Source organism: Colius striatus, chromosome 3 (genome assembly GCF_028858725.1).
Source record: "Colius striatus isolate bColStr4 chromosome 3, bColStr4.1.hap1, whole genome shotgun sequence".
Taxonomy (NCBI): domain Eukaryota; kingdom Metazoa; phylum Chordata; class Aves; order Coliiformes; family Coliidae; genus Colius; species Colius striatus.
Window position 1 is genome coordinate 93563201 of NC_084761.1, and position 26607 is coordinate 93589807.

The following is a 26607-nucleotide window of genomic DNA, read 5'->3' on the forward strand; positions in this document are numbered from 1 at the left end:
TTGAAAACAGAAGCCAGGTGCCTAAATAACAGAGATACTTTTATAAATAACAGAGTATCTCCTGAGGTCCCTCTGTCCTGAATTTTCCTACAGTCCTGTGAAATGCAGTTCATTCCCAGCTGTGCCACAGCTCTGACCCTGACCTTAGGCAAGTCCCTGCATCTCTCCATCCCTCCATCCCTCCCCGGCCCTGCTGCTTTGGGGTAAGGAGAGTTCAGGGGTTTTGGGGTGCTAGCAGAAGAAAGCCCGCGGCTGGTAGCAGCAACCCATGTGTCCGGGCTCCCTTGTTACCTCTGCGAAAAACTGGGTAGCCCTTTGCTGCAGAATAATTTTTCCAAGTGGATCCGAAGTCGGTAGCAGAACAGCAAGTGAAGGCAGCGAGGAGCCGTGACGGGAGGGATATCCGCGAGGTGCCGGAGCTGCCCCGGCTCCCCAGCCCGCCGGGGTGCCCTCAGTGCTCTCGAGCACATTTAGGAAGGCAACGTGAAGTCAGGCTCTCCCCACTTCGCAGACCAGGATCTTGATGAGGGAAACAAGTGATGGCGGTAGAGAAATGGGCTGAAGGGGGGGTTGGAAGTCAAAGCGAATCACGGATTTCCCCGGGGAGGCAAGGCGGGGGCTGGGGGGAGCGTAGACAGTGGGTCGCGGCGAGTCTCCGGGGGGCAGGATTTCTCTCCCATCGCATGGAAGAGCGAGATTAAAGAAGAAAGTGGGAGTGGGGTGGGAGGGAAGGGAAGGGGGGTGGGGGGGATGAACAAAGGAGATTGGCAGCACAGCTGTTTTGGGAAGAAAAAAAAAAGAAAAGCCAGCCTTCCTGTTTCTTTAAAGCCGCTCATCTGCGCAGCGGGCCGGCTGCCGGCGGCGGCGGGAGGCAGGCTGCGGGGAGCCGGCTGCGGGGAGCCGGCTGCGGGGAGCCGGCTGCGGGGAGCCGCGGGCGCACGGACAGACGCACCGACACACGGACGGACAGAGCCGTCCCGCCGGGGCTCCGCTGCCCGCCGTGAGCGAGCGGGCGCAGATGGGCGGCAGCGGGACGGCAGCGGCAGCAGCAGCAGCAGCGGGCAAGGGATCGGAGCGGCGGAGCAGCCGCTGCTGAGCCATGCGGAGCTCGCCGCTGGCGGAGGGCGAGCCCTGGCCGCGGCTCTGCGCTGCCGAGCTCGGGGGGCTGCGGCGGCTGCGGCGCAAGCACGGCTGCAAAAGTTTCCGCCTGGAGCTGAAAGTGCTGAGCGGGAGGCGGACGGGGCTCCGCGCTGCCCCGCACGCCGCACACGTCCCCCCCTCTCCCGCCGCCGCCGCCGCGCCGCCGCCCGCCTGGGAGCCGCGAGCCGCCGCCTTCGCCGCCGCGCCGCCGCCTCCCGCCGCCCGCCCGCCGCCGCCGCCGCCGCCCGCCGCCTCCTCCCCGCGCCCGCGCCCGGGGCCGGGGCCGGGGCCGGGCGAGGCGGCCGGCGTCTCGCCGGAGATCAAAGCCCTGCAGCAGACGCGGCGGCTGTTGGCCAACGCCCGCGAAAGGACCCGCGTCCACACCATCAGCGCTGCCTTCGAGGCGCTGAGGAAGCAGGTACCTGCCGACCGACGGGCACCGGACCGGTTCCCCGCCGCCATCCCGAGGGGGGGGACCCGGGGGAGGTCTGCGGAGAGCGGGGCGGGGGGTGGCCGCGGGCATGGCCTCGCAGATTCCTCGCGTCCCCCCACCCCCGCAGCGGGCTCCATCGCGGGGACGGGCGCCGGGTGCTGGGGGGTGCGCAGCGCACGGGGGAAGCCCCCGCTCTGCCGCACGGCTGAGGCTGCGGGAGGTCAAAGGCAGGAGCCCGGAGCCTGACAGGAGGGGAAGTCAGTTCAAAATGCCTGGAAGTACCAACCCTAGAACTATGCTAACAGTCAAGATAAATAAATACGGACTTTTAATTTGCTTGCACCTAGAAACTTTTGGGGCTAACCCCCCCCCCCCCCCGAAATGAGTAGCATAGAGGGGAAAAGAGCAAAACAAAACTGAGAAAGCCCTCCGAATGAAAACAGAGTGGAGGGGGGTACTTGGCCAAGTTGTGAGCTGGGGTGATGCTCCTGTACCAAGAGCACATGTATTTGCTAACTGTCCTGCTGGGATGGGCTACCCCAAAAGGATCTCGTGGAGTCTGGACAGCAATATACTCCCATTGACTTTTGTGGTGCCTGACCCCTGAGAGCCCTTGAGGTTCCTGCAGCCACCTCTGCAGCTTTGTGTGCTCCGTGGCTGCCCAGGATAGCTAAGTTGTGGTCCCCTGCCAGTTAGTTTCACAGGATTGTTACCATAGTGTGTGCTTGCAGTGTGAATGGTGCTGGGATTTCTTGTGGGGACGTCTTGAAAATCCTGAAGATCGTCTATGAAGGATAATAGATGTGTGCTCAGTGGCAAGGTGCTGCTTCTGAAAGGCAAGTGAAGTTTTGGGCAAAATCCCTCCATCACTTCCCCTACATGTAGAAGGCAAGGAGGGATCCAGAGAAGCGACAATGTTCATGTCTCTTCCCCACACGGATCAAGCAGTGCCCTGGTCCCTATATTCAGCCCTGTGCTCTTTTCTGTGTGTAGGCACAGAGTGGAGTGACAGCTCACCGATAGACAAAAGACATGCTGTCACCCTTTGCAAGCCCAGCTGGCTCAGCTTTGCAGACTCCCTGGTAAATGCTGACAGGGCTATTCCAGGTGTGTAGGAGGGAGGAGATGCACAGGGCTTGGAGGGCTACGCACTGTGGATGAATCTGATCTGAGACATGCTGAGCATCACCTCTCCCAGGACAGTCCCTCCAGCTTGGTAGGACCAGCACACTCTGCTTGCAGGGGGGCACGTATACCCAGACTTTTGGCTACCATCTTTCAGACATTGCTTGCCCAAGCCATTCCCCCAGTGTGCTTGCTGTAAGACTCAATCCTCTTTCATGCTTAGAGGAGCTCTGCTTGTTCTCATCTCGTGCACGATGCCTGCAGCCACTGTGTGTTGGATACCTGCACCCCAAGGGTTAATCCTTCCCCATCATCTACTTCTGTAAAGAGACTTCCAGCCCTGACCTCGGTGGGAAACCCAGGTCGAACCTGGGGCTGTATGTCAGGAAAGAATTGGCGATGAACACCTAAATTAGAGCATTTCTAACCCCGGTGCAGTGGTGGGATCTGACAGCTTCTGTTAGAATCGCAGCCATCGGTGTGTGTTGGATGCTGTCCCTCCAGTGCTGAGGCCGCCCCTTGTAGATGCTAACTCCAGACTTGATGTATTTTGTTTCTATATCTCAGTTGTTTGGCAACTGTGTGTAACACGCTTGGAAGTGTCAGTCTAATTCTCCGTGGACAGACATCTACACCACCAAAACCGCAAGGGGAAGTAGCACTGATTTCCCAAATCACTGGCAATCTTGTTCTAGGCTGAGCCTCAAGCAGAAGTCAGGCAAGCAACAAATTAAAGCCGCACTCTTTGGGGAAATGGGCAACTCTTGAAAAGCCTCAGATTCCTGGCCTTGGCCCTGTCTCCATAAATCATTTCAGCCCTGGACTCAGCTGGGAGCCCAAAGAGCCTGGAGAACAAGTTGCTATCCTCCCTTCCCATGAAAGCCGGTCTCTAGGGTCGGCATGGGAGCGTACTGACAGAGCTGTATTCGCTCTGCAGAGAGAAAGAAATCATCCTCTGGGAACTGTCTGCTGAGAGGTTTTCCTAGCAATTTGCTGAGGGGTGGGCTGGCTGTCCTGACCATCATTGGATGACATTTGGATTCATTTCTTGTTGGGCTGCCAACGGCGTGCTTGGTGCCGTACGTGACATCAGGTGACAGGCGGCTTCATGGCACAAATGCGTGGCCCTGACTTGTCACTCAAATCATTCACACCGGTGCTGGCAGAGAGAGTGTGAGGAGCAGTTTGGGTCAGAAGAGAAGATGTTGCTTTCTGTTATGTCTTGATCAGCAGAGCTGAGTAGCCAGGAGTGTAGAGAGAAGCGTTTGTAGAGGTGAATTCAGTAGGGAGGCTTGTGTAAGTACTGTCTTTTCACTTCCCTGAGCATATATAGGGCCACCAGCCCTGTGCAGGAGGCAATTCCTGTGTGTGGTGAGCCACAGACCTTCTCATTCTTCGGCTAGACCTTCGTCTCTTCCTTGTCATCATGTATCAGGCTCTTAAGCAGCTGGGAGGCTTTTCCTGAGGCACTGAAACCGATACCTCATTGCAGACGGGCGGGCAAGGTGCATAGGAGAGTTGCCACACTTGCACACAGCTGGCCCCGGCCCCCTGCCCTTTTGGGAAGGGTTTGGGTGCTGGATGCAAAGCTGCTGGAAGCAGGGACCCCACTCAGCACCCACAGAGGTGCCATCCCCTTCCTCACACTGTTCAGATGCGTGGGGCTGGAGATACTTATCCTCTCTGCCTCGCGTGAGAGAAAACCCCAATACTCAAAGGGTCTGGCCCATCACGGCCACGCCATGGGGAGTTCATCCATGTCTGGGGAGGAGAAGGAAGGGGAAGCCGTGACTCTCTGCAGGACACCCTTCTCATCTTGGTTAACCCACCTGAGGGCGAGTGACTGGCATGCAGCATGCTGGGCAGATGGGCTGACAGCGGCCTCCCTGCGCTCTGCAGCTGTGTACATATGGCACACATGTTTTGGCTTGTGTAGGCCAGCTCTCCAGATGGCAGGAAGGGTTTTTTTCCCAGTGCTTGGAGGAGGAAGAACCAACCACAGTCATTTCACACAAGGAGAGGCTAATCCAGCCATGTCCCTCAGCACTTAGCTGTCCCTGGCTCACCTCCGAGACCAGGTGGGAAGCAGACGGGCAGCTGCTGGCTCTGGGAGCTACCAGCCATTGGGAAGAGATGTCGTTGCCATTGTGCTCGCCCCTTGGGGTAATGACCACCATGAAGAAGGATCTCTTTTTGTTCAGCTGCTGCCTTCATTGTGGGTCCATATCACTGAGGCAAGACTGAAGGGTAGATGCTCCTGAGATACATCTCGTTCCCCCTTATCTTGGCACCTATGATCTTCAGCTACTTGTTCTGGAAGAGATTTCGCTCCCCACAGTCCCCCACTCATCAGTTGTCCAAGTGATCCTTCCATTGACAGTGGACTCGTGAGGCTTACAGCATAGTTGCCCATGGAAAACCCTCACCTACCCACAACCACTCACCTGCTCTAAAACACTTGAAGATGGTGAAGGTACTTCTCCTGTACTTTGCTCTCCCTCAGCTGCTGCCCCTCTGAGTGTCCTTCCTGTTCCCATGGATGGACAACTCCTACCTGTAGCACTTGTCTCCCATCCTTGTAAGGCCTGGCAGGTGCTGGTCAATAGGTCTCTTGCACTGTCCCATCTGCTTCAGGACACATGTCATAGGTGACATAGTGGGTTGTCACTTCCATCCCTTTTCTCTCCCTCTCTCTGCTGTTACGGGTGGTCAGTGAACCCAAACATCTCTGATGCAGATGGAGATACAGCACTGAGTTCCCAAGAACCCAAAGTCATCTCCATCTGAAGTGTCCTTGTGCTGGTGAGTGTTCCCATCAATGAAGCAGTGCAACCATTTGGAGGTGACAAGATGCCACACCACCACTGCACACCTTCAGAGCAACTGCTATGCAGGCCAGGCCACGGGTGCAACACTGGCTCCCTTTTTTGTCTGCAAATTCCTTTTGGCAACAAGAGTCTTTTGCTCCAGCACATCTCAAGTGTGAAACTGAACCGTGTTAACATTTATTACAGCATGGACTTAGCTACCAGCTTTGCTCCAGGAGGCCTTGGCCAGGGGGAGATAGTGCTCTCCACTGTGGGGCTGCAGTGGGCACTGCAACAAACAACTCCCACCAGTATATTGCACTCACAGGAGTTGTGATCAAGCTTTTCAGCTGTTCTCACAGACCCTAAGGTGGCAGCAAAATCTCCCTCCGTGGATGGAGACAACCACAGCTGCCTTCCTGATCTGGAGCCCGCCTAGCCTTGCACATCTGGTTTCTCTCTGGAACACTGCTGTCCAGCTCCTCTTGGAGAAAGCAACGCATGGAGCCACAGCGAGCTCGAGTCTGCGCCGGGAGCAAATGTGTCTACAGACTTTTATTTCCCCTTGAAGTATATTGGCATTTTTCTAAGTCTTTTCACCACTGCATTACCAGGGCGGTCTCTGCCTTGAGCAGCTGACAGCCTCACTCTCTACACTCATGTGGCTTCTGGAGATATTTTAGGGTTTTATAGGGCTTTTTAGCTGCTGGAGTAGAGGGCTTTTTTCCCCCCACTAGTTTTTTTGCTGCTGGCATGCACGTGGCCGCTGTGGCTTGTTGTTAAATCGGTGCAGAAAAGACCCCTCTCGCTCCCATCAGGAGCGTGGTGGGACATGGGGAGCAGCAGCCTCCAGGCCAGGGGAGGAGGTTGGGTTGCTCTGGGGTGGCACGGGGGCAAGCTGTCTGCAGGGCTGTGAAGGGACAAGCCAGGCAGTAAATGCAGGCAGGGCCCACAGCTGCAAGCCACAAGCCGGTGGAGGCTGAGGCTATTCTGGGGATGCATCGTTACGTGCTCGTCCTCTTTGTGTGTCAAGGAGCTGTGGTTTGTCACCTCTGCAGGAGGGACACCGTATGTGACCAGTGTCGTTGGCGTTTCCTTGCGGCATGGTGGGGAGGCTGAGAGCTTTCCTCTGTCACCTGCTGACATCTCCCAGCCCTGTTCCCAGTGATTCATCCCCCCAAGATCCCACCAGCAGGAAATCCTAAGATGCCTTAAAACCCAGCTCCTGAAGACAAAACTCCCATTACCCTCCCTGGGGGTACCAGCTGGGTGGGAGGGTTTGGCTTTGCTCCAGTGGCAGTTGGTGAGACACTGCTGGGCTTCAGGAGAGCCAGGGCACTCTCCACACGTTGCTCACAACGTGTGGTACCACCGCTGAGTGTTGTCATCGAAGAGCACAGCGTTAACCGGAGCATCTCGGTGGTTTGGGGCAGTCCAGAGTGACGCTTATGGTTATTTAGAGCCCGTCTGAGACAGAGCAGGGCAGCACTGTGGTTTAACAGCTAAAGAAGATGACAAAATACAGGCCTGAAGCAACACAAGGGGAGGGAAAATAAAGGAAAATCCAGACAAAAGGACAAAACTCCCGAAAACAATGACTGTGTGTCACCAAGAATAGGGCTTGTTTGCTCCTTTGGTTGCTGTCTAACTGATTTTATCCTCTGCTACAAATCCTGCTCCTGTTGGGAGGCATTTGCTCTGCTTGCTGTAGCCACCCCCTGTTAACCTCTGTGTTTTCTTATGGCGCCTGCTGAAATCGGAGGAAAGAGTCTGCCTTCCTCTGCCGGGCTTTGGATCCAGGCTCTGCTCCCGCCTTAATCCGCCCTCAAATTCCTCTCTGGGCTGCAGTCCCCATGCTGGGGAGGTCAGATGCTTTATGGTACCTTGTGCCTGGGGTTCTTTATTCCCAACCTGCATCTTCTACAGTTCATGCCATGTGTGTTCACAAAGTGATATATCCCACTCCAGTCCCAGTTTGCACCATTCAAGAAGGGATGCAAGCAGAGCCACACGTGTGCTGCAGCAGAGTTGGGCTCCTTGCAGCTGGCCACAGGCTCAGGGCAGCTCCTGAGTCTAAGCAGTGGTAGCAAGGGAGTGGAAGTGATTGTCCCCCTGCTCTCAGTGCTGGTGAGGCTGCACCTCAGCTGCTGTGTTCAGTTCTGGGCCCCTCACTGCAAGAATGATATTAAGGTGCTGGAGCGTGTCCAGAGACAGGCACCAGAGCTGGTGAAGGGTCTGGAGCACAAGTCTGATGAGGAGCAGCTGAGGGAACTGGGGGTGTTTAGTCTGAAGAGGAGGGGGCTGAGAGAAGACATGATCACTCTCTACAACTACCTGACAGGAGATTGTAGTGAGGTGGGCATCAATCTCTCCTCCCAAGTAATGAGTGATAGGAAAAGAAAAAATGGGCTCAAGTTGTGCCAAGGGAGGTTTAGATTGGAGATCAGGTAGAACTGTTTCCCTGAGAGGCTTGTCAGTCCCTGTCCCAGGCTGCTCAGGGAGGTGGGGGAGTGTCCATCCCTGGAGCTATTTCAAAGCTGTGTAGCTGAGGGCCATGAGTTAGTGGTGGGTTGGGCAGTGTGAGGCGAGTGGTTGGACTTGATGATCTTAAAGGTCTTTTCCAACCAAGATTTGATGATTCTATGAAAACCCCCAGTATCCAGCAGTGGCCAATGACTAAACAATGACCAAGGCCAAGCTAGGACTGATCCCTTTAACTCTGGTGGAGTTCATTCTCCTATTTCACAGGTGAATTAGACCTATTGGACTTCAAAGATGGAGATGACCAGTACTAAAATATCACCCAAAACAGTGTTTCCCAACTCTAGTGCTTGAGGCTATCTCCTTCTAGAGAAATAATGACCCTGGCATTTCTCCTGTGATATCCCAGTAGTCTTCTGTGTAGTTACTGTTTTGAGAGGTGGTCCAAAGAGCCTGCAATAAGGTAAGAGCTTTGCTGCAGTCCAGCAATGTCATGCTGATACTGGAGGTGTGTGTTGCATGCCCTGAGGATGTGCAGGAGTCTTTGAGGGTGCAAAACATCTGGGGATAGCACAGGAAGACTGTCCAAAAGCAAGTGGAGCCAGGCCTGGGGCAGCGTTAACCAGACTGCCATTTGGAAGAGATCCCTGGGGTGAACTCACCCAGCACCACACCTAGGTTTTGTTTAGAGGAAGCCAATTCACTTGCTCCAAGCAGTGAAGTCATGTTTCTGCAATGCGAGTGATGGGGGAGCCAGGAGCTGGGAGGGAACTGGGTTGTTGTGAAGGCGTCTTGGTCAGGACCAGTGCTCCCATCTGAGCCTTTCTGCTTTTGTTCTTGTTGGCATTTTTCAGCTAGGTTTGGTCCCTGGCTGGCTGCTTTGCTGCCTGTGGCGAGGCAGGGATGAGGCTTTCTTTCAAGCTGCAGTGTTTGCTTCGCTAACACGGGGCTTCTTATTCCCCAACTCTCTAATCTGGTGGTAGAGAAACAGAAGCCTCCCAAACCCATGGTATGGAATAGCTGCCCATCACTGGCCAGAACAGAGCTTTGCAGAGCATCTGACCATGTGAAGCCCACAGATGGCTGAGGGGGATCACTCTGAACCTCTGCTCGGTGAGAGCTCACCTGCAGTGCTGTCTCCAGCTCTGGAGCTCTCAGCATAGGAAAGACATGAAGCTGTTGGAGCAAGTCCAGCGGAGGCCACAGAGATGATCAGAGGGCTGGAGCACTTCTGCTTTGGAGACAGGCTGAGAGAGTTGGGTTTGTTCAGCCTGGAGGAGAGAAGAAGGCTTTGAGGAGACCTTATTGCAGCCTTCCAGTACTTAAAGGGTGAGAAGGATAGGCACAGGCTTTTTAGCAGGGCTCCTTGCAATACTTCTTGCAAAGGAGGATGGTTTCAAAATAAAAGGGGGTAGATTTAGACTACATATAAGGAAGACTTTTGTTTATGATCAGGGTGGTGAAACAGTAGAACAGGTTTCCCAGAGAGGTGGTAGATGCTCCATCCCTGGAAACATTCAGGGTCAGGTTGGATGGGGCTCTGAGCAACTTGATCTAGTTGATGATGTCCCTGCTAGATGACCTTTAAAGGTCTCTTCCAACCCAAACTATCATTCTATGGGGCCCTTTTCCAAAGAGAACCATGCCATGTATCCACAAAGCAGTATCTGGTCTTGCTGCGTTCAAACCCATGATGTCCAGCTCAGTGTAGTGAGCACCAGTGCCATGGAGGATCCATCGGTGAAACTGGCTGCTGCTGCACTGTGTGCTGGAGGAGGGGTATGAGGGGACTAGGGCCATGCAGCTGCACATACGAGTAGTCTTGCAGTTAGCAAAGTTGCCCATCTGGTAGCTGTAAGTTGCTTGGTGGCTCTGAACCACACACTCTGGTTCTTCTGGGTCCTCTCCCCACTATGGCCAGGGACATCTTTCAGTAGTTCAGGTTGTTCAGAACCCTATCCAGCCTGACCTTGCACACTTCCAGTGATGAGACAGCCACAACTTCTCTCCTCTTCCCCCTCATCCTCCCGGTAGCTCTGCAGACACCAGCCCTGAAGATACTTTGTGATGCTGAGGGACAGATGTTTCCCCTGTGCTCGGGGATGACAAGCAAGGAACACCAGCAGTTCTGCTGCTCCAACCTGACGCCTTTCCCCTGAGGTGCCCTAACCCCAGGAAACATATGACTTGCCCCAGACTGGAAGGAGGGATGTACAAAAGCCACTGGACATTTATATGAACCTTCTGGAAATATTTTTGGCAGGAGGCTCAGCACAAACAGTGAGACAGAGCAGTTGTGTTGTGTGTCTGAACATGAGGAAGGGGCAGCCGAATGCTCTCCTGGGGGCGGGGGCTGGTGTGTTTTAATTCTCAGTATAAAAATAAACCAGATGAATTAGCAGACAGGTAAATTCAGCAGCTTATTATGGCAAGTTGTGGAGGAGCTAGCTGTCAGGAGGGCTTAGCTTACACTGCATCACAAACATGGACATTTATCTGCCTTGGAGCTACCCCGTCATCCCTGCTGTACCCAGGGGACCTAATTCTGCCCCGTGTGACCTTCATGGGAAAAGGATCAGTGCTAGTCTGTGTTAAGTCCCATTCCTAGGATGACAACAGAGATGTCTGTACCCCCAGCACCCAATATTCTTCCAGCATTTTCATGCAGCAAAAAAGCAGAGTGGGCTTGGCTTTATAGACATTACCCAGACAGGTCCAGAGGGTGTTTTATAGAAGTGTTGTTTTATTGATGAGGACAGAACTACCTGGACAGAAGCTCAATGGTATGAACTGGCCTAATGTTCCTAAGGTCCATGGGATGTTCCTGGTTATTCCCCACAGATCCATCATGGTGAACGTACCCTGTACCCTCATATGGCAGGTGGGGATGTTGTACCCTCTCAACCTTCCTTTTCTCTAGTTGTTCCCCAACCTCATCCTCTAGTCTCCTCTCCTGTGCCCTGGGTGAGAATCAACTCCAAGATTATGTCTTTGGTGAATGACAGCTCTCTGGGGAGAGCTTCATCAGGATGGCTGGAGGCAGGCCAAGCACTGCTCCCATCAAGTGTGCAGCAGACTTCCCATGGACTTCAAAGGGAGCATCTTTAGTCTGTTTCTGAATTGCAGACGTCAAGGATGGAAAAGACCTGTTAAGTCACATCCCGTCCTATCTTCCTGCCAAAGAAGGGCTCTTCTGCACAGGAATATGTCTCAAGAGCATTCGTCTGGAGTTGCTTCAGCCCCTGCCAGCCTGGGGATTGCTGATAAGACCCATGGAGACTCTGCAGAGCCCTTCGTAGACTCAACCAACAAATGTGCTCTGCCTGGAGCTGTGGTTCCTGCTGGTCCCAGCCCACTGCCGTGCTGATCTCCTGAAGCCAAAGATGGTGCCAGTGTCCTTTCCTTTCCTTTCCAGCAGACAGCTGCATTCCTTCGGATCAGTGTGAAATTTCAGTTGCAGTTCCTCCCTAATTCCTTTTAATCATTGCAAATATTGCAGGGAAGATGATGAGCTGTGCTGCTGCTCGGCAGAAATCAGGGAGGTCAGATAAAGGAAATATTTTCATTACTGCATGGGAACTTGAGCTCTCCACTGGCTCCCTTGCCTCTGGACCTGTTCAGCTCCTGTTTTCACAGTCTTACCATCAAAGCACTCATGTCAGTTTGGCTCACGCGTGATGAGTAAGAAGGTGGCAGAAGGAAAGGGCTTGGTGCTCACCGGGAGCGTGATGGGTGCCTGCTCACGTTACCTCCTGCTGAAAACGTGTGCAGCATGGGCCCCATGGGAGCTTGGGAGGGTTACACCTGCATGGCCACACCAGCATCACGCATTTTTCCCATTTCTAAGACACTCACTCTGTTTTGGGTTGGATTTTGAAGATTCCTTGACATCCAGGTGTGTCACTGACACCCTTCACTCCAGCTCTGCAAAGCTCTTCCCTTTTCCTCATTGGCTTTATGTTAAAGCAGGGATAAACCCAAAATTCACTTTCTTACCTCCCACCTCCTTCTTGGGGAAGCTTTGGATCTGAATCTGAACTAAGTGCCTCATTCCTCTCTCAATTTCCCATGTTTAATTCAAAAGGAAACATTAAAATGGCAGGAGCTGAGCCAAGACAGGGAGGGTTCCTATGAAATAGTTATTCTAACACTGTTACCATGGCAAACACTCTTATCTCCTAATGCTGATGCCTGGCACCCACCACGGTGGTATCTGAGCTGCTCAAGGTGAACCTTTTCCATGGACATACGGGGCAGCTCCAGCTTGGACTTTGTTGCAGCATGTGGGAGACGTGTTGTGTAATCCCAGTCGAGGCTTTTGTCAACTGTGTTAGCACTGAGATCTTTCTTGGAATTTGCGTAGCAAACATACCCTACAAAACAGTTTGGGGTTTTATTTTGTTTCTCCTTTTTCTTTTTTGAAATCAAAACAAAACACAAAAGAAAGGCAGCAAAACAGATGAGGGGAAAAGACTTTAGCCTGGCTTCTTGTGTTGTAACTGGACAGGGTCTGTGTGTCAGCCTCAAGGATTTCGTGGTCTATTTTCCTTCCACTCAATTTAACTTCCATCTTGCTCTAATTCTGAAATTACTCCCACATTTCCCTGAATCCTTCCATTTTAGTTTCCATCTTGCTTTGGTCTTTCACGCTGCTGTTTGATCTGGGATCTCCACTGTTCTTGTTACATTGGCATCAAAAGACACTCGAGTGTTTCTGCTGCCCGGAGCTCTTGCTTTCAAAATAACTCTGAGCTTATTGTATCTGGGTGCCAGGTATTAGGATCTGAGGGCACTTGGTAGGTTCATAATGCTGGCAAAGAAGTGAAGGCAAGGGTTTACAGAGAGATTTTGTTGAGTAAAAAGAGGCCCTTTGTGCCACCAGACTTCAGCCCTTTCCAGCTATTCCTTGGCTTCACTCTGAAGTGAGGGGGACAACACTTAGCCTTGCCTTTTCCTTGACTGCCAACTTTACAAAAAGGGTCTCACAGGGTGTATCTTGAATCCCATGGCACACCTTATGCTCTGTCTAGTAGGAGGGACGTGGAAGTGGCTCTGTCCTTTTTGTATTGGTGTTACCAACAGAGAAGTTTCTGCTCTGTGCAACTGCCAGCTGAGGTCAATGCAGGAGTGACACTGAGTATTCCCAGAGAAAAAATAGATTCTCTGCAATGTCACAGCTCATTGCAGATGGTTTGGACTAGGTTACCTTTAAAGGTCCCTTCCAAACCCAAACCATTCTATGATACGAGGTCTCTTCCAACCCTTAAGATTCTGTGATTCCTTTCCTCCTCGGGGGTGTCAGCAGCAGATGGTGTGTATAAAAAAAGGCCCTTTGAAGCCCACTGGCTTGCTCCCAGAGAGTCTGGATACTGCTGGGTACTTCAACTGTATCATACAAACCAAATGTCCCATGAGGTAAACAGCATTAGCATCCACGTGCTGTGGATAAGGGTGATCCAGCCCATGGTAGCTGGTTTGGATTTCCATAAGCATTATGGGCAGAGCTCCTGCCTAGGAGAGTTTGAAGCAACTGAGCAGCTTGGACAGAAGTGTGGATTAGTGGTCAGTGGACGGGCAGGGAATGGTGGGTAGGGAAAAAGGGCAGGTTCCTTAGGGGAGGGATGTCACATGGGGACAAACCAGGGTCCGGCTCTGAGCTTAGCTCAGCTTCCATCTGAGTTGGAGACCTCAAAGTCCCTACCAGCTGACATTGTGATGCTGTGAGCTGCGTTGCTCATCATATTTATAAGTGACCTGGAAAGATGGGTGAGCAGTGTGATAGGAAGTTTACTGGCAGTACTCCAGCAAAAGGTACTAGTATTTGCTAAATGTAGCAAAGGAGAATTACAGAGGTGCCTTCATGACTTGGAGTGACTGGGTAATAATATGGCAGATGAAATAAATACAACACAGATAAAGTGAAATGATGCATATGGGAAAAAAACATACCAGCTTCCACAAATGAAATGATAGACCCTGAGCTGACCGTTTTCTCAGAGAAGAGATGTCCCAGGGTTCACTGGAAGCCTCAGGTCAGTGCCTGGTAGTGGTCACAAATCAAATCAGGAGCTATGAGAAAAGGAATATTAAGTGAAACAGAGAACATAAGCATCTGTTAGATAAATACAAAGAGCAGCCACGGCATGAATAAATACCCTGTGTTGTTCTGATCCTCTCAGCTCCAAAAGGACTAGGAAAGGTTCAGGGAAGCTTGACAAGGTTAATCAAAGGTATGCGATGGCTCCCACACAGCTGTCTGCTAAGGAGCTTCCGAGGTTTGCTCTTTCCCTTCTGGAAAAGAGGATGAGTGTCACAGAGCTGGTAAATAAAAATCCATTGTCCTCTCTTCTAATACAGGAAATGGTGGACCTCAAGTGAGGACAGTAGGAGCCAAGCTCAAAACAAGCAAAAGGAGGGTAGTGTTATATAGACTGGGGTCAACATTTTGCAAAAGGATGTTGTGGGTGCTCGAAATTGACAGGGCTTCAGCTTACCAGATCAATTTCATGGACAAAAAAGATCTATCGTGGGTTGCTAAATACAGGGAAAGCACATCTAGCTGAGGTCATGGAGCTGATGTGAGTTGGAGCCTGGCAAAATACTTAGGGAAATCTTATATATGCCTGAGCTGTTCTCCTCCTCCCTTGGCACCTGCGTATGGCTGCTGTGGGGTTTGAGGAAGGGGAGGTCCCATCCTACCTTATGTAAAGTCAGGGACATCACTCCAGGGATGAGCCTGGCTTTGTATCTGTGTGGAGAAAATTTAAGCTGAGACATGAGCAAGGCAAGAAGCATTAAAAACTCTCCACACCCTGGAGTATGACACCCTAGAGGGATGAGGAGGATGGAGACTGGTACGGAGGCAGATGATAGAGGGACATTGAGGCATTCCAGTGATTGATGTAGTATGAAAGCTTAGATCGATGGGCGGTCAGACAACCTGAGTGGCTGGGATGGATTTCAGATAAATGCCCGGCTCCGGTTTCCTGTGGGCGATAGACTCTGGTGCATTGAAGGCTGAATGACCTTTAGCAATTTTGCAAACTAGCAAACAGGGCCCCAAGCCTGTTGAACTCAGAAGATCTCCCTTTAAGCTGGACATGTCAAAAGTTGTGTGCCTGAAGTTGAGCGTGTGTGTAGTGTTTTGCTGGATCAGGATCGAGAAGCAGTTAAACCTCCTGCAGCAGGAAACATACTCTGTTCAGATATTTAGACACATACTGTTTAGTTTGAATTGTTTGAATGTTTCACATTATACTAGAAATCTTCAAGGCTAAAGAGATAAATTGCATAAGATACAACCAGGCTCTGGTTTGGTCTTTTCTGGGAGAGGAGGTACCACGATGGGGTGTTTCAGCAGGCAGGAATTACTGCCTCCAGGTCCCGCTCCTAGAGCGGCATCATGGCTTTTGCACAGTCTGGAAGTCACGACTGATGCTGTTTGAGGAACAAACCACCAGGTTATGATGTATTTGCTCACACCCCACTTATTGCCTTATTCTGCCAGACATATGATGGCACTAGAGCTGATCACTACTCACAGGGAGTAAGTTCCTTGAGATGTGGCATGAGGGCTGCAGGTTTCTGAGAAGAACAGGGCCTCTGAGAATCAAACTGAACAGCAGGCTGACATCCCAGGCTGTATCCTGCCATCGTGTTTTAAGTACAACTGCCCTGCTGAAATCAAGAGGCTTCGTGCTGCTTTCATCCCCGTGGAGATCAGTGGGGGAGTTCTTCTTAAAACTCTGTTGGGACCATATGGCCTTTAATCACTAGAGTTCCTATTTATGTTAAAAACTGCTAAGAAAATAACCTACAGTTGTTTTGCCATGCTTCAAGCAAGAGATTTTGTTTATCTGGTCTACATTTTAATTCTTTCCTTTTTTTTTCCCCCCGTTACCCTTTCTAGGTTCCCTGCTATTCTTATGGTCAAAAGTTGTCCAAACTGGCCATCTTGAGGATAGCCTGTAACTATATCCTTTCCCTGGCCAGACTAGCAGACCTGGATTACAGTGCTGACCACAGTAACATGAGCTTCTCTGAATGCGTGGAGCAGTGCACTAGGACCTTACAAGCAGAAGGAAGATCTAAAAAAAGGAAGGTATGTTACAGCCTCCTCTCCTGCAAAGAACGGTAAAAGTTGCAAAAAGGGGGGGAAAAGGGGAAAAAAACACAAAGTGGTTTCCTTCCTTTCTCAACCTCTGCAAGTTTTCCTGGGTTGTTTTTTACCCCTTGCCTTTCCTTCTCTCTCTTTCTCCTCCATCCGTCTGATCTCGTAATAAGCGCATTCCTCTCTAATCAAAAGCTTTTCTCTCCTCCCTGTGCTCTGCGCTGGGGCTCTTCCTCTCCTTAGTCACCCGTCCGTGTGTTTTAGCACGACAGTGATCCTATTAGAGTCATCTCAGGGCTGTTATTTGATAAACCAAAGCAACCCCGAGTCGCCTTTTTGGAGCCCACATAAAGCCACAGTCACCCGCCTGTGTTTTCTGGTTTGTTTAATCTAACACTTATCTCCGAGAAAAATCACCCGACAACAACACAAAAGTAGCTGATGGGGACCTTGTATGTATAAACACATTAGTAAGATGTATGACCTGAAGGACATGTGGGTATCTTGAGGAAACGACGTTAAATCTAATTACGCCCCACATTCCTTTAGGTTACTTAACACTGAACCAATTAGGTGAAATCATCGTCAAGCGGCCGGAGGAGGAAGCAGAGCGTTCTGCCAGTTTTCCTCTTGGAGAGTGACATGGGTGAATTAAAGGAGTGATTGATGTCTTTGTTCGGGCTTTTATGACAAAAAGAGTTTTGTAAACTTGAATTGAACTTCCCCCTGCTTTCTGGGCTCGCTTGTCAGGCGGGATAATAAATCAGCAGGGTTTTAATGGATGAATGGGCAGCTAAGCCGGGGAGCGGGCTCCTTCCCCGGTGTCGCTAAGATCTGCCTCTGATTTGAGCAGGTTTCCTCACTTTTCCTCCTCTTCAGCCCAACAAATCATCCTGCAGAAGCTCAGTTTATAAATAAACACAATAGCACACTCCCTGTCGCTTCCTCTCGCTGTCATGGGCTGTATTTATGCCCCTGGAGCAGCTGTGCCAGGCGGAGACACGGCACTGCTTGCCCACAGCCGGCAGCACCGGCTGGAACTGTGAGGTGTGGAGGGGGCTCCTGGGCACGGCCTGAAATTGAGGGGTGGTTGTGAGGTCCATAGTGCCACGGGCAGTGGTGTCCCAGAGTCACCCATGAGATGCCACCAACCCTGGGGCAACGTGAGAGTTGAGTCGTGGGTCCCCTCTGCAAGTCAAGATGGGGGAGAAGAGGACTGAGCATCTTTTGGGTGGCTTTGGCAGATTACTAGTTGGGTCTTGGGTCCGCTTCCCAAGTGAAGAAGGAGGACGAGGAGAATCATTTTTGGGCCTTCAGCAGATTTCTGAGCTGTTGTTCAGGCTTTGGGTGCCCAATCTGAGACCCATTGCCTTGGCATATGTAGACCAACATGAGCTTAAAGACAGAAAACACAGAGCCAGATTTCAAACAGCTCCAAATCCCAGGGTGTTCACATCTGAGGGTTAGGGCTGGGCCCCTCCTTAATTAAAAAAAGAAATGAAGAATTAAAAGCCTATTTCTGGCATTTGTTGTCTAAAGTTCACTGTGGAGCAGACATGTGGAGAAAAGCCTGGGGCCCATCGAGAGCACGTGAACAGTGAAACTCTCACAGGGCACTGGCACGTCCCACCTCCCAACAGGACACCTACTCTAATTCTTCTCCAAAGGCCCTCTCCAAAAAGAAAGCTGGGATTCATACCTGAGGCAGGGTCTCGGTCCCTGCTCTGCTTTCCTTTGCTTTCTGGGAAGTGTCTTGCAAATGCAGTTCTGCTCTTTGGGAAAGCCCAAGTTTAGGGCAGCTCAAGAGGCTATGGATTCCTCTGATAGATATCATTTGATTTCCAGCAGTATTTCCTCAGATGATGGCAAGAGAACATTCAGCTGATGATGAAGCTAAAGCCAGTAGGTACCACACCTGTAATTCCCAGTAGATGGGAATGGAGATGCAAGGTCTGGGTCAGAAAGACTCACCTTGGCAGCAACTTTTTTTCTTGAGCTTTGCAAATTGATGGCATTGGGAGCAAGAGGAAGGGAAATGCCACTATCAGAGGGAAATTAGAGATGGCTGTGCAGGGAAGATCTGAGCTCTGGGTGTCAGGTGGTGTAAAGGGATGTCTCTCCTAGGGGGTCTCACACGGGCAGCTGGATGAGGATACAATGGCTTGGCCCAAAATCACCATGCCCTTATTAATTTTGAAATCAGCACCTTTTTCTAAGCTGTATGTGTTTTTAATCATGTCTCCAGAACCGCTGCTCACTGAGCAGTTCCTCTGAATTAGGAACTTTGAGGTGGCTGTTATAGTTTTGTTATTGTTTTGGGGATTTCCTTTTTTATTCTCTCTTAAAACAAAACCACAGCAAGCCCAAGCACAGACCTCTCCTCCTTGAGTTGAACCACTGTGTCCACAGCACCTCTATCTCCCATCATCTCCATTTCATTGTGTCTCTTTCTCTATCATTCACTCTCAGCTCTGATTGCAATGTGCTATGGCACCGTGAGCTTTTCACACAAAAAAGTAGCTGGTTGGAGTTTGTTTTGGCAGGCAGGAGCTCCAGATGTTGCATTTGCTGGATTGTGCATTGCCTTTTGCTTTGTTTTTGAGGGCAAATTATCTGCTGTCCCTAACATTAGGTTGTTGTTCAGACTTTGCTGTTGCAATAGGAAATTTAATGGGTGGGTTTTCTCCGCTTCCCACTCCGTTTTGTTAATTAGAAAAGTTGGCTTTAGCCTTTCAAACTTGGGTAGGGGAAAAAAAAATCCCCTTTCCAGTCCTAGCTACAGTTACATGGTGGTTTTAGTTGCTGCAGTCGAGACTTGTCCGAGGGTGTTTGGTAATGGGAGATCTCATTTATAAGCAGCAGAGGGGTTAATTGAAGGCCTTCAATTGCCTTTTCCTTTAAAAAAACCCCTCAAAACAAAAAACTACATGTGAATTCTGATTATAGTCTTCATTTTTTTATAGCTGCTTTTTGCTTGTACAAGTGTTCTGGACTAAGCCTTGCCTTTCACCATGCACGCAGGAGTCGCACCACGTCAGAGATTCGGGTTGCAACACCCTCAGCAGAGCCCCGAGTCCTGCTGGGGTCACATTGATGTCCTGGGAAAAAGGGGGGAATCTCCTCTCATTTCCAGCCAAGAGCATCCCCTGGCAGCAAAAGGAGGTGGATCAGAAAGGGGATTCCAAGCTTCCTTGACCCTAGTGTACCCTGTTTCTGTGCAGGACGTTATAGCTGGTGGCCAGAGGCTGTCTGAAAGCCTCACATGGATCTTGTAGGGTTTTGGGTCCAGGATGCCCTTTGCACAGTCTCTTTTTATAGCCTTCCCCTCACAAGGGCCAAATTCTGGTGCACTGCTGGCAGGCGGCATTCTGGCTCAGGGTAGGGTTAGGGCTTCAGGGTGCTCTGTCTGGATACTGGTGCTTTTATGGCTGCTGACCTGTGCTCCACAGCCCCCCACATCCCCCAGCCCCACAAGGTCTGACCCCCAGGGCTATTGGGGCAGACTTTATCCCCTACGCCGCAGCAGCCCAACCACAGCTTTTCGCTCTACACAGAGCAGGATCCAACCACTGTACCACACACCCAGCACCCACCAGAAAACCCCCAAGGGCTAAAACCAAACCACCCCAAACTCCCATGACAAGGTTCAGTTCAGTTTTCCATCCCTTCCCCTCTTTGCTTTCACTCAGCCCTCGTGCTAGGCGGCAACATCGCCACAGCCATGGGAGCTGAGCCGGAGCAGGGAGAGGGATGGGGTGAGGGATCTTGTATTTTTCTTTTTCAGCTTCATCCTCCTTTCCTCCCCCCCTCCCTTTCCCCGTCCCGGCTCTTCTGGCAGCCGCAGACTCCAGATGTTCGGAGCGCGAGCTGGGAAGTCCTGCTGGCGCCACTTGGGGCAGAGGGCAGGGGAAAGGCACGCGAGCTGGAACCCGGAGTCCTCACTCACTGCAGGACTTGGCGCATTCCCCAGCTCGCTGTTGGCACATTCCCCAGCTCTCTCCTGGCCATCTGTTCCAAAAAAACACTTTCAGAACCTCATCATCACTCAGGATACAACACTACGAGCAGCTGTTAGCGAGGCAGAGGGGAAGGGAGGAGGGAGGGGGGGAGGGAAGGGAAGAAAAAAGGCAACCAAAAAACACACACACACATAAAATAAAATCTAAAAAACCACCCCAAACCATGCAAAAGGTCTCTTTGTGAGAGAGGAAACTGGGTTATGAATAACAGGCGAGCAGTTGGAGCTCAATAAAAGTTTTCGGCTGGAATTTGAGTTTCTTGGTTTGGTGCCTGTGTGTGCGGATGCTCACAGACACAAGGGATTAACAATTAAAAATGCTCTCTCTCTCTCTGTGTGTGTAGTCTCCCATAATTAAATCATATAGGAGCGTATATAGGATGAAAAGCCGCTCTTATTTGTTGCAGTCTGCTGCACTGAAATGGCTCACATGATGTGTGTAATTGTTGCATTACACTAAATAGTTGTTGTGGTGTTTCTGCCATGCCTTGATGCCGCCTCATTGCTAAAAGCAGAGCTCCCGCTGTAGGTAATGCTTATTCTCACTGAAAAACTCCAAAGAGGGCATTCTGTGGGTGTATTGACTTGAAGGAGTGGCCACGTTAAGGTTTCATGTTATAAAACAGAAAGGGTAGTGGCAGGTTTGATTTGTATGGCACTGAAACCGTTCGCTTGGAGCACATTTTTTTCCACACCACCATATTGTGACTTGTGATTTATTTAGACAGAGCCCCGAGATAAAGCCACAGCTCCCACCTCCTGGTTTGTACAGATGATCCTGACTGCTGGGGCTTTGCTGTCATTGATCATCTGATATTGATTGTTGTAACACATTTGGAACCAGCACAGTAAAAATCCCAATGATCTGTGAGGCATTCCTTCCTCACAGCTTCCCATCCTGTGCAGGATGGGGGGTTCTGATAATGAGGTTCAACCTCCCTTTCCCTGCAGTTTGCCTTAGCAGAGGTTCCTCTTTAAAAATAGCTTCGTTTCCCTGCTAGGACTTGCAGGCGAGAGCGGGCAGCCAGCCAGTCTGCTTCCCCACGGCCGCCAGCTCCGCGGGCCCCTGGGAGGAGCTGGACCACAGGAGAGAGCAGTGACCCGTTCCCTGCTGCCCCTCTGCTTGTGGGATGGCAGCATCCCTGGGGGCTGAGGGGAGCCTGGGTCTGCCTGGCCATGAGTTATCCCTGCCTCATGCTGACTGCAGGATTATGCACCCAGGGAACAGATCCGCTTAAATATGAGGCTGTTTAAGCGCCGCAGCAGATTCCTGTGCTTATCGCTTGCGTTTCATATGTCCCTGCAACCCAAAACAGCAGTTGCAAGTGGGGCAGGGGTGTGAGGTTAAAGGGCTCATGACAAGTTCATGGGCAGGTTCACCTAGTGCCAGGCAGGGAAGCAGCAGCAGCAATGTGCATGCCCGAGGGTACTGCACACCCTGCATTGGCCCACCAGGGACTGAGCATCAGTACCCCAAAGAGCAGGGCTGAAAGCCTTTCCTTGCAAAAGGAATGTGATGTGGGACATGCTGTTGCATGACAGCACCCCACTTTTTGCTTTAAGGGGTATTGGAGCAGAGACATTGCAGCAAGCAAGTGCTGGGGCTGGGGATTTGTTTGCACAATAGAAGGGTCTCAGTGTAGGCTCTGAGTCCTTTGTGGTGAGGGTATTAGGGCAAGAATAGGGTAAGGTCCACCCCACAGATACCAGGTAATGGCAGCAAAAGGAAAATGGGAGTAGAAGAGACAAGAGAAGCCCTGGAACAAAGGCTGACTCAATTCCAGAAGTGCTTTGATTTATAGAGATTGAAATGCTCTGGGATGCTGCAAACTCACCAAGGTTGTTGGGCCAGTTGTCAAATTCAAGAGTCGTGGGACTTCTGATATTATTAGTTTAAAGCAGACCCTGGTTAATAAATCTGTCTTCAGAACTCCTGGCTGGAGTGGAAAAGGGTGGAGGGGAAAGAAAGGAGCCTGTTCCCACCTAACATAACCCATGGCTAGCATCGATCAACGCCTGGGGACCGACCAAAAACACTGCCAACAAGGTCTGCTGAGCACCTCCATCACCTTGCAGAGGGAGCTCTCCATTCCTCTATCCATTCCTTTCACCTTGAAGGTAGGGCACAATTGCCCTTTGCTAGTTTCTACGTAATTGCTCTGGCTCCCCCAAGGCTAATCCTCCCTCCAGGACATCCGAGCAGAGACCTGATGCTGAGGCTCCTCTTTCTAAAACCACCGTGCTTGCCAAAACCCACCAATGCTTTTAATCAGCACCAAGCACCCTGAGTTTCAGCAGACCCTTCAGGGTAGGGTCTCTCTGACAAATGCAAGAGGTGTTAACTGCAATCTCAGGTCCTATTTTTTCAGCACTTTAAAGAGCACTAGAGGCACAAGGGAGGGGACCGTGGGCCCTGTGACTCCACAGCTTTGGCTGAGGGCATGAGGCTGCTGTTGCTGGGTAATTCATTCCTGCAGTGGAAAAGCTTCTGCTTGCTAAGACTGCTGTTCCAGATGGGAACAGGGGGGATTTGTCTTTCTACTGTCGTTTAATATTAATGAGAGCAGTCATTGCTTCCCTCCTTTTTCTTCTTTTACAGTTTCTTTCCATGTGGGATAAATTAAACATCCACCTTTTCTATTACAAGTTATTAATATATATCATTTATCGTTGGAAAATAATTTCAGGGGGTTCTCAACAGAAACATTGTGATACACAGGCCTATTTGTCATTCCCCCACCTAAACCTCATTTACCCAAAATTCCAAACCCCAGGCCTTGAGTTAGGATGATAGTTTCTACATTCCCCTGCTCAAAGCAGCACCAGGTAGTGTCTTAAAGTCAGCAGAGGCACCTCCTTATTGATAAGAATTGCAATAATGAGCTCTGCTTTCAGACTTGGTGTGTGCTAGATGTGAAGTTTGTTGTTGTGCTTATGCAGGAGGGTCCTTTCAGTGAAATCCTCTTCTCAAGGGTAATCCTGATGGTGCTGGGGCAATCCTGTACTTCCCAGGGTCTCTTCTGTGCAGGAGAGGGTGGCAGGTTAAATTTTGGGTCTCCCTGTACCTTAGCCTGGTGTGACTGCTCAGCTGGTTGGTCTCACAAGTAGCTCCTCTAATCGTAGTAATAGATTAAAATACAAGAAAATAAACCAAGCCATCAGTATCTTAGCAATATTTCACACCTTAATGTTACAATATGCAGTAACAGAAAAGGGGAGGCAGTACAGAAACATAACAAGTTGAGGAAAAAATGTTTTTCAGGCCAAGCTTTAAGGAGATTGATGTTTTAGGACTGTCAGAGAGAGAGCTGATCTGTCTAAGGAATTGATGACCGTGTCCAAAGGACCTTTAGAGGCCGTACTGCACCCTGAAGGGCTCTTAAACCCACGAGCAAAAGGCAAGAAACGGTGGTTGGACTCAGTAAATGGGATCTCATTTCCAAGTTTCTAATTCCTAAGTTTCTTAAAGGAGGATTTCAGAGCCCATGTGATGAAGGCAGCTTGGACAACAGAGATGTGATCTCAGGAAAGAGCAGGCCCTGAGGACTTTACTCTGTTTTGAACTATACTGACAATTGTTGGGGGATATTCCTGGGGCCTATGCTAATGTTCAGAGGAGGGTTAGGTGAGGTTTCCCCCATCTGAAGCAGCTGTGCTTTGGGAGCTGTGTGTTTTCCAGTGGACTTGGCCGTAACACTCTGTAGCCAAATGCAATTACCCGAGTACATCTGCCACAGGCGTGACTGGCAGGGGGATGTGCAGGCCCCAGGGAGAGGTTGCAGTCCTGCAGGCTGGGAAGCTGCGTGCACAGAAAAGTAAATGCAATCACCGAAATACAGAAATAAACCCCATCTCCTGCACAAATCCAGATTGTTGCAATGCCTTTGCTTTCTTACATAAGCCTCTGAAACTTAAATAGACTCCAGAAAAGCCACAGGGCTTATTAAAAGCAAGTATTTGCCACCATTTTCCATTTATTCTGTGGCAGGACCTGGAGCCAACACCTAATTTCCTCATTGTGTTTCCTCCCAAAACCTTCCTCATCCCCTCTCTGCCAGTCCCTCTGTTCTGTGTGGGCTTTGGCCACCATTGTTGCACCTACATGTAGTTGCACCGTAAGCACAACTCTTAAAGATCTCCATGGCTGACAGTCCCAGAGGACACCCCAGTATGTGTCAACGACAGTGATTCATGCAAGGAGACACTGGGACACCACGTGTTTGCTGTTCTGATGGTGCCTCTTTCTCTTTCCAGGAGTAAGAACCAGGAAGGGAGGATTCAGAAGAGCTTCCAGACAGAGTTACATCTGTTCTTGGCAAAGGTTGCACGATCCAGATGAGGACTGCAAGCATCTTTTTTTGCAGAAACCCCTTTTTGAGATGACAATTGGGCAAGGAACTTTCTTAATCTTTGGAACAGAAAAGAAGAAAGGAAAAGGGAAAAAAAAGGGACAGGGATGCTTCTTATTGTTGTTAAGCCAGCCACCTTTTAGTACGTGCAATTTGTTTAGCACTTTTCCCTTTGCTTAACTGGGAAATGTTACCCTCTCAGCTCATGTGTACAGTAATTTTTCATTGTTGTTGTTGTTGCTGTCGTGCCAAAGATTTGATGGAGCTTCTACACTGTGTCTTATTTTTGCCTTAATGTTAAATCTTTGAGCCAAAGAAAAGTCAGAGGTGCCATTCAGAGGGTGGCGAGCCTGCTGTCGGTGACAAACCTGAATTTCTGAATCCTTCTGTGAGTCACCTCTTGATTCCTCCTGCCTGCAGCCCTGGAGCCAGCATTCAGTTTGGGCAAGAGCCAGGACAACACCAAATCATGCTTCGGCGTTCCAGTTTGTTTTGTCCCTTTTGGGCAATTTCCTGACGTTCCCACCTGCGCGACACATCCACAGGGTAGAAATACTGACACCAAGTAAGAGTTGGAAGAGGACTTGTGGTTCATTTGTTTAAATAAATAAATAAGATTAAGTTAGGGGAAGCTAAGTGCCATGTAAAGCAAAGAAACAAAGGCAAAACAAATGAAGGTTCAGCTAGGCAGAGTGAAACGGAGCAAAACGATTCAGCGGGTTTGTGAAGTCGTTTTCTTTCCGTGGGGTTGTTCAAGTGGTCAGAAACTCACATAATGCAAAAGGCATTTGAATCCCATACTGTACCTTTCACTTCAAATTGAAGTAAAAAAAAAAAAGGAAAAAAAAAAGAAGAGAAAAAAGGAAAAAACCTTGAGAAACACTCTCTTGGAGTAAGCAGACTTTATAGGTAATGCAGTTCGTATGCAAGACATCTGTGAATGATGGGGGCACACAGCTCTGTGGTCAAGTAAAACACCAATAGGGTTTGCAAACCAAGGAAATGGATGGATTTTGTTTGCCACTGAAGGGAAAAGGTTCTTTGTGAGGCCAGGTTCACATCCTGGCTATGTCAGTGTGAATGAGGTTCCCAAGTGTCTGGCTTACTCCAGTTTGGATCCAGCCAGGCATTGCTGGGCGCTGGGGAAGGCGAGGGGCTGGGTGAGCAAACATCAGCGGGCAAGGGAAGGGAAAAGCCTCTGGTTTACTGCCTGAGTACAAGACTTGAGCTCCTCAGTGCCTGCCCCTGTATTTCCCAAGCTGAGCAACTGGCAGATGAACATGGAACAGGGGAGCTGGAGTGCAAGACCTGAGCTCCCTAAGCAGGGTCTGGGTCTGGTGCTGGGCTACACAGTGACGATCTGCTCACTGCCAAGTCTCCTGGCCCAGGCAAGCACGGGCAAGCTGCTGGTGAGGATGCTTGAGATGTCTTCTACCTGATTGTGGGACACATGAGGGACAGCTGTGTCCAAGGCCCCTCCCAGGGGCTCACTACACTGCTCAACCCTCTGCCCTCACCGCCGGTCATTATTAGTAGCCCAATAAAATACGTTTTTTAGATTGTCAGTTGTATTTCTTTATTAAAGCACACTTTTTAACCCTGTCTGTTATTATATACATTAAGGCCAGCTTTTTAGCTTATGACAAGGAGGTAGGTCCTGGAAAGCAGGAAACTCTCCAGGGATGTTTGCACCCATGCTAAAGGATTTGGTTTAGAGTGCATTTGTGTTCACGAAGCAGCAAGTGGCTGGACCTTCTGCATGTGGCTCAACCACAGAAAACAGTGAGAGAAAGGGAACTGGAAGGCAGTAAAACAAAAAAACAAACAAAAAACCAGCGTCACAAGATGACCCTGAAGAGGAACTGCAGGTTTTGTGCAAGGCTATGCAGCAATTCTCCCAGCTGGGTTTGGAGCAAGAGTGATGAGGACAATCTGGGGCTGTCCCCAGCCCGGCACACACAGGCTACACTGTGTAGCCACAGTCCAAGAAAGCCCTGTAGATGTTTCTGTCTTCAAGCAGCGTCCAAAATTTACCAAGCATTTGTATTTTGGGTCATGAGCTCTGCAGTGGCTCTTAGTTTCTGAGAGTTAATAATTATCAGTAAAGCAAGGTCTGCAGGGAAAGTCGGTGGTACAATGCTGAT

General features: G+C 50.3%; 1 protein-coding gene across 1 annotated transcript; it reads left to right on the forward strand.

The window, feature by feature from the left end:
- Window positions 1-802: 802 nt before the first annotated feature.
- On the forward strand, window positions 803-26028 carry ATOH8 (atonal bHLH transcription factor 8). Its single transcript, XM_061992881.1, has 3 exons — window positions 803-1558; window positions 15896-16087; window positions 24369-26028. The coding sequence occupies exons 1-3, from the start codon at window positions 1100-1102 to the stop codon at window positions 24372-24374; spliced, it is 657 nt and encodes a 218-aa protein (XP_061848865.1). The 5' UTR covers window positions 803-1099; the 3' UTR covers window positions 24375-26028.
- The last annotated feature ends 579 nt before the right edge of the window (window positions 26029-26607 follow it).